At 47.1% G+C, this 7,959-nt stretch overlaps 1 gene segment (V, D, J or C); it reads left to right on the top strand.

Moving 5' to 3' along the window:
- The first annotated feature begins 1,878 nt into the window (after positions 1 to 1,878).
- LOC130365083 (immunoglobulin heavy variable 3-43-like) lies at positions 1,879 to 3,570 on the top strand. The segment is given in 4 exon segments: positions 1,879 to 1,924; positions 2,017 to 2,260; positions 2,665 to 2,778; positions 3,399 to 3,570. Coding segments are annotated over 4 exon segments (576 nt in total).
- Positions 3,571 to 7,959: the final 4,389 nt, after the last annotated feature.

The following is a 7,959-nucleotide window of genomic DNA, read 5'->3' as shown; positions in this document are numbered from 1 at the left end:
GAAGCAACACTGTGGTGTGCCCATTAGGCAACCATAAGGTGGCACTTCATTAAACAATCTGCGCACTTTAAGAAACTACAAACAGAGGAAATCCTCAACATACAGATTACATTGTCTGGCGTCTCAGAGTCCAGTACTGCTCCGGCTCTTTACAACCTTCAACCCGCTGTCGCACTCTTCGCTTTTTCGCGCGTTGCGCTATGTCCTTTTGCAGGTCTCCGACTCTGGAGCTTTAACTCTTTCCACTGCGAATTGTAACTCTGCTGTACTCTTCGCCTCCCCCCTTACTTTTCGTGCGCTCCTCTTCCCGTATGCTAGAATATGATTCACAGTTCATTAACACAGTCTCTTATATTGGGGGGAGTACACTTTTACTAGTGGCAACAGCAGCAGGCCAAAAAGGCTTTGTGGTACGCCTCTGGGGTTATAGGGTAGTTGGGGTGTTGCGGTTCTGAATTATAAAGGGCGCTGTTAACCCTTGTCACTCGTGACGCCAGGGTGAGGGTTAAATACAGTAACCCCCCGACATGCGATGGCCCCGACATATGATCAAATCGACATACGATGGCCTCTCAGAGGCCATCGTATGTCGATGTCAGCATCGACATATGATGCTTTTATATGTCGGGGCCATCTCATTAACTGCTATCCGACAGCGCAAAATGCTTAAGCTGCTGTCGGATAGCAGTTTAAGCATCCCAGACAGGTTCACTTACCTATCCCCGCTGCTCCGGGTCCACTTCGCGATCCTCCTGCGTTTTCTGCATCTTTTCCGGGGTCCGGACACCGGAGAAGATGCGGAAAAAGCCGGAGGATCCCGAAAAAGATGCTGGAGCAGCGGGACAGCATCAGGAGCCCCTGGGACAACATCGGGAGCGGTGAGGACGTGGTCCGGAGCGGCGGGGACAGGTGAGTATAACTTCCTATACTTTACATTGCACGAATCCCTCAACATACGATGGATTCGACAAACGATGGGTAGCAGGCAACATCAATAACAGTCCAGAGAACAGAGTCTTTTTATAGTTGAGCAGCGATTGACAGTTGGTTGTGATCAGATAAGCTCAATTTAGCTTTTAAAAGATTCCGTAGCATAGATCTGCTGGATTTAGGGGTGCAGTTAGGTCCAGTGATCTTGCAGAGAGTAGCGGGGAATCGTGGATGTAACACATCTTTGGTATAGGCCGAGGCCGCAAGGCTTTGGCCTAGTAAACGTACTTGAAAGTTGCGGAGGTCCTACCTCATTCAGTGACAGCAACCCAAGAGAGAGATCAATGGCCGCAGCTATATGGGCAGGGGCTGGCCATTTTGGATTGGTCCACAACAACTGTCACTCACCGTTACATGGCATTGTGGGTGAACACGTGACACGAGAACCACCTAAGGTCCTTCAACATACCATAGAGTGCTGAGTAACTGGTCACATAACCTAAGGTCCTGCGACGCCAAACAAGTGAGTAATGCAATATACATATTTACAATGATAATTTCTATAAATATTAACTTACTAAGGGGTGACTAGGGCTAACTAGGTAAGCGGACCCACACAGTCCTAGGGACTCTGACTTTGGGGACCTCCCCACCAAGGCGCAGTATGAAATTCGGTGCCGGGACACCACAGTAGTTTTATACATATGATTCAATTACTCTTAGACATTCATACAAAAATAATGCACCACTTTTTTTAAAAACATGTGAGCATAATATTTAGATTCCTCTATAGTATTATGTACATAATAAATGTTAGATCCACAGATGTATATATGTCCCATAATATGTAAATGAGGTGACGTCACTTCCTATAGTGTAAGATCTCCCCCATAATAAAGACAGTGTTGAGGGATCACACATCACCTCCTACATCTACACCCAGCAGCAATGAAGACTTTCCTGCTCCTCTTTATATCACTGGCCTGCTTGTCAGGTGACCATTACTAGAACATTACAATAAAGATATTACTATCACTATGATGAGATGTTTCTATGGATGTCACCTTATTCTCTCTTATTTTCCAGGTGTCCAGTCTCAGCAACTTGTCCAGTCATCAGACCCAGTGGTGATAAAGCCCGGGAATTCCTATAGAGCCTCATGTACGGCTTCTGGATTCACCTTCAGTGATTACTATATGCACTGGGTTAGACAGAGTCCTGGCGGAGGATTACAGTGGGTTGCTCGGATTGATTACAATGGGGGCCGCACATACTATCATGATTCTGTTAAAGGACGATTCACAATCTCCAGAGATAACAGTAATAACCTGTTAATAAAATAAAATAACTACGCAAGATAAAGAAATCTTGATAAATAAATCGGACTCAAATAGATAAGCGTAGTTTTTAACTAAGACCCTGTTCATACCTGCACTAGGTTTTGTTCTGTTAGGTTTACTATATTTTTACAGCAATAATTTAAGATTTTCCTAGTTAACAACGGAAAATATGGATTTTATAAAGACAGGAGGCGAGTATCAAATGCATTATCCTTCTTTATTCAGCCCAATAGCAGAAAGAAATGCAATGTAATGTAATAACAAAGAAAAAAGAGAGGGGGAGTGTTGGTCACCTAGCAACCACCTACGCCCCCTTTACATTCCGACCAATCCTCTTCCAACTAAGTCCATATTAACCAAGTCCAGCTCCACCTCCTCCTCTTTCTTTATGCAGACAGTCCACCGCAACCGATACGGCAGACCAGGAGAAAGGCGTAACAAGAGAACAGCAACACGAATCCCACGGCGGATCCAATCTTCGTCGAACTGTAGAACTCAACCTTTTCTGGTAAGAACTGGAACACGATCCATCCACAGACCTCCAACAAAGAGGTCCGAAAAACCCGGAGGAACAGAAAATTCATCCAACGATACTCACTCGGGTGCAGCATTCAATACCCTGGAAAAGAAAAAAACACCATGACAGGGATGGGAATAGGGAGGGTTGATACTCGCCTCCTGTCTTTATAAAATCCATATTTTCCGTTGTTAACTAGGAAAATCTTAAATTTTATGGCAGACAGGAGGCTCGTATCAAATGCATGTTCAAAGTACCTAACAACAATATCATACAAGAAACATTATAACACTGACATAGAAACATGAGTCTCAGGTCGAAAATAAAACGTGCGAAACGTATTTTCCGAAGACCAGTCTGCTGCTTTCATAACGTCAGACAGAGAGACTCCCGCCTGAGCCACCTTGGTAGCCATGGCTCCTCTAGAGGAATGCGCTTTAAAAATGGAGACATCAACCTCGGCAAGGATCATTGTCAGACGGATCAACCGGGATAATGTTGGGGACGATGCGGAGTACAGAAAGATATGAGAAGTTGGGAAACAGAATCTGAACGCAAGTGAGCTGTCCGAAGCTCATAAGTCTTAAGACACCTAACCACACACAACTTAGGATGTTCCGTAAAACTCGGATAGAACACCGTTCTCAGATCGGTTTTCGTCCGGCGAGCAATGGAGAAGAGCACACCCCCGGGTGTAAACTGTCTCCTCGATACCTCCAAAGCTCGAACATCCGACACACGTTTGATGGATATCAAACACAACAACATGGTCAGTTTGAATGATAAAAACTTGAGAGATAAATCTTCATTATCCTCCCAAGAAGAAAACAACCGAAAAATCAGGGATACGTCCCAGGTAGAATGATACCTAGGAACAGGGGGACGTTGAAATCGAATGCCGCGCAAAAGACGACACACCAACGGATGTTTACCCAAAGGCGCACCATCTACATGAGCGTGATGAGCAGAAATTGCGGATACACATTAATCGTCCGATATGCTTTACCAGTGTCAAAAGCCTCAGATAAAAAATTTAAGACTCCGGACACAGGGGCATGAATGGGATCCATCTGTTGTTGTGAGCACCAATGAACCCATAATCCCCAGGCAGATCGGTAAGCCGATCTGGTACCTGGAGCCCACGCATCTCGCATGAGGTCCCTAGCTGATCGTGAAATGCCGATACCAAAGTCCGGCAGCCCGAGATCAACCAGACCACTAGCCGCAATTGACCGGACAACACTAATGGATGTGCGTCCCCCATGGGATCCAGCAGAAGAGACGGAAAAAGGGGACAAATTCGTGGATAATCTAGGGAAACCAAGACTGGGTCGGCCACCAGGGAGTGAGCAGCACCAGAGTGGATGCCTGAGACTCCGTCTGCCATAGCACTCTGGGAATCATGGCAAATGGGGGAAACGCGTACAACGTCCCCGAGGGCCACATTTGCAGAAATGCATCCATGGCCAGAGCCTCCGGATCCGGCTTCCAACTGAAGAACCGTGGCAACCGTCGATTCAGTCTGGATGCAAACAGATCTAGGTCCAAAGGGCCCCATAGCTCCCAAATTGCTTGGAAAACCGACGGATGTAAGGTCCAGTCGCTGCTGTCCATCAGATGCCTCGAGTTCCAATCCGCCACGGAGTTGGAGACTCCCGGAAGATATTCCGCCAAAAGGAGAACGTCCCTCTGGAGACAGAATTGCCAAAAATCTTTCGCAATGTCCGCCAATATCTTGGATCTCGTACCCCCCAAAGCGGTTGATGTACCGCACGGCCGAAACGTTGTCCATGCGAAGCAGGATACAACAATTTGACCTGTGGAATGCGAAACTCTTGACCGCAAAATAGCCCGCCAGGAGTTCCAAGCAGTTGATATGCAGTAGGGATTCCTCCGGGGACCACTTGCCGCCCGTGGAGGACGAGCCGCAACGGGCTCCCCAGCCGCTCAGACTGGCATCTGACTCCACAATCAAATCCGGTTTGGAGGTGAATATCATCCTGCCATTCCAATCCTGGACGTGGCAGAGCCACCAGCACAGATCGGTGCGGGCCTCCTGAGACAGAGGAACTCTGTCCGCATAAGAAAGACCCTCCGCTAGTTTCTCGGTCTTCAGGCGTTGCAATGCCCTGTAATGGAGAGAGGACGGAAGAATGGCCTGAACGGAGGCCGACAATAGGCCCACGATGCGGGCTACCGCCCGTAGTGAAACCAAGTCTCTCCTGAGCAGGGACCTTATTTCTTTGCGAAGCAGTGCAAGCTTCTTGTCCGGAAGACTCAAGACGGCCATGGGGGTGTTCACCGTGAAGCCTAGAAACTCCACGTCTTGAGTGGGAACAAACACGGACTTTTTGTGATTGATTAAGAACCCCAGATCCGTGAGAAGGGAGCAAGTCCAATCCACGTGTAGTGACACCTGCTGAGGAGACTGAGCCATAATCAATATATCGTCGAGATAAATCTCACCCCTCGACTCCTGAGAAGCGCCATAACCAGTCTCAGGAGTTTGGTGAAACACCACGGGGCGGATGAGAGGCCGAACGGAAGACAGGTGAATTCCCACTTCCCGTCGTCCCAGAGGAACTGGAGATACTGCTGGGAAGAAGGGTGAATCGGTACCGTGAGGTACGCGTCTTTCAAATCGATCTTTGCCAGCCAATCGTTTGGAAGAAGAGAATCCCTGAGCAGATGTATGCCCTCCATCTTGAAGTGGCGATACAACACATACTCGTTTAGATCCCTCAGATTTATGACGGGCCTGTGGCCTCCGTCCTTCTTCTTCACCAGGAAGAGATTGCTGAGGAAGCCCGGTTTGTCCATAGACACCCGGACAATGGCCTTTTTGTCTAGCAAGTCCGCGACCTCTTGGCTTATCAGAGCCCTGTCTGCCTCTGAGAAGCAAAGATTTGTCGGCCACCTTGATTGGACCGGTTCTGACATGAAGTCTATCATGTAACCCGAGACCACTTGCAGCACCCAAGGGTCTATAGAAATCATGGACCAATGGTGGGAAAAATATCGTAGTCTGCCCCCCACTGGGGCCGAACAAACACTCTGTACAGTCCAACCCACCTGTGCTCCTGCCTCTGGAAAACCCTCTGGAAGTACCACGTGCCCTCCAGGGCCGTCCTCGGGTCGGGTAAAAGGGGTTGGTTGGCACGGGTGCAGGGACCGCCTGAGGTTGAGGTCTGTCCTGCACATACTGGACGGTGGGTCTAGCATAGGGTCGAAAATAAGCACCTCTGCCGGAAGGTCGACCCTTGCCCCTTCCGGCTTTGCCGAAAACCTTAGCGGATTTCTTCAATGAGGATTGCGCCTTATCTAGGCTGGAGAACAATCCTACAAACTTATTAATGTTTTTAATTAGAGAGTCTCCAAACAGGAGGCCCTCAGCAGATGGGCCCGGCTCTTCGGTAGCTAAGTGTGTCAGCTGCGGGTCAAGCCGCATCAGTATCGAGCGACGCCGCTCAGCGGACATCGCTGAATTTGCGTTGCCCAATAGACACGTGGCCCTCAAGGCCCAGTTCCTGAGGACACCCACGTCCACTAAGCCGCCTGTTGCCACCGCATGCTCAGCCATGTTGAGAATTTTGGTAAGCGGTCCCAAGACGTCCAACAACTTGTCCTGCACGGACATGAAGGATCTGTCCAGACCCTTCTTCGGGTTTTTACCAGATTTGAGCAAGTACTTTATAAGAATCGGGTCCAGTTCAGGAGTAGCCGCGACCTTGTTGGCCACTGAAGGTCGCGGGCATTCCGATCGCAACTTGCTACGGTTACTGCGATCTAAAGGTTTCCGTAGCCACGCCTCCACATATTTAGCCACCTGCGGCAGCGGGGACCATTCCCCAGACCTGGGATGTTTAATGTCGTCCGGGTCAAAAAATGGCACCCCTAGGGAGTCCAATATGGCGTGCGGATTGCCCGTAGCAGTAGCAGACCCGGTGGGGTCGCACTCCTCCATATCACCTACCTCCTCTTCATCGCCTTCGATAGAAGAGGGTAAAGACACCTCATAATCCGCCTCAGACTCCACCTCCGATTCATCAATGTATGAATCGGGTTTTGACCACTTAGCAGAGCGTGTCGCCCGTACATCATAGTCATCCTCCCGGGAGGAGGGTCTTAAACCCGATTTCGGGTTGGCACCCGAATGAGAAGGGCCGCCTGAAATATTTTGTCTATCTCTGTTACATTCTTATACTGGTCAAATTTCATTTGACACAGTCACCATTGGAGAGGAATAAATTACTCAGGTTACGTCAAATTAAGTAAACAATCATACATTTATTTTAGGCTCATAGACAAATATGGCAAACAGAACAAACTAGTAAATCTTATGTAAATAACAGTTCTTGCTTAAGTATTACAATAATAACAGTAGGAAGTGCAGGCATGTTCTCAGAACAATCTCACCAAGTGAGGGTTGTGTGGGCTGGATCCATCATGGAAAGTTCATCTAAGATGGCTTCCTCCTTCATCAGACTGGTCTGGCTCCGCCTCCTTCCTCTTAGCTTGGCTTGGCTTACTTCAATGGTCTTGCTTCATCCTTGGTGCTTCCTTAATAATGCCTCCATAATGAATGATGCCTTAATGATGATGCTTCCATAATGATGCTTCCATAATGATGCCTTAATGATCCTGCACCCTATTGACGCAGTCTTCTTAAATACCATACTACATGGGTGTGTTCTTTACATATGTGGGCGTGGTTATACTACGCCTTATATCCATAAATATACTTATCTCTATATATCTCCTCCTAGTGGGTTGGTTTGAGTATATCTTTAACTTAAGGGTGTATACATTATGTCATGCTTAACTTACATACTAATTGGACATTACTACCTTCCTAGAATAGTGTGTTATGCATACCTCAGCAATTCTATCTATAGTATCCAGCTATAACTTAACTTTACTAAAGGTCATGGCATCCATTTTAGGTTTGACTCTTGTCAGCCATCTTGTATACCCTTGCATAAGTTATATTGTATATTAATCATTTTAACATTTCCCCCTATTATGAGTTTTTTAAAATTACTCATAATACAGTTGTTTTAATATACAATTACCATATATAGTATTAGTAACCAAATCCTTACTTTGTAGTCAATTTATAAATTAATTAGACAATCCCCTTTAAATTAGTATCTATCATCTTAGAATATCAAT

Source organism: Hyla sarda, chromosome 1, assembly GCF_029499605.1.
Source record: "Hyla sarda isolate aHylSar1 chromosome 1, aHylSar1.hap1, whole genome shotgun sequence".
Lineage (NCBI taxonomy): Eukaryota > Metazoa > Chordata > Amphibia > Anura > Hylidae > Hyla > Hyla sarda.
Note: the sequence above shows the minus strand (reverse complement) of the source record. Positions and strands in the feature narration are given on the sequence as shown.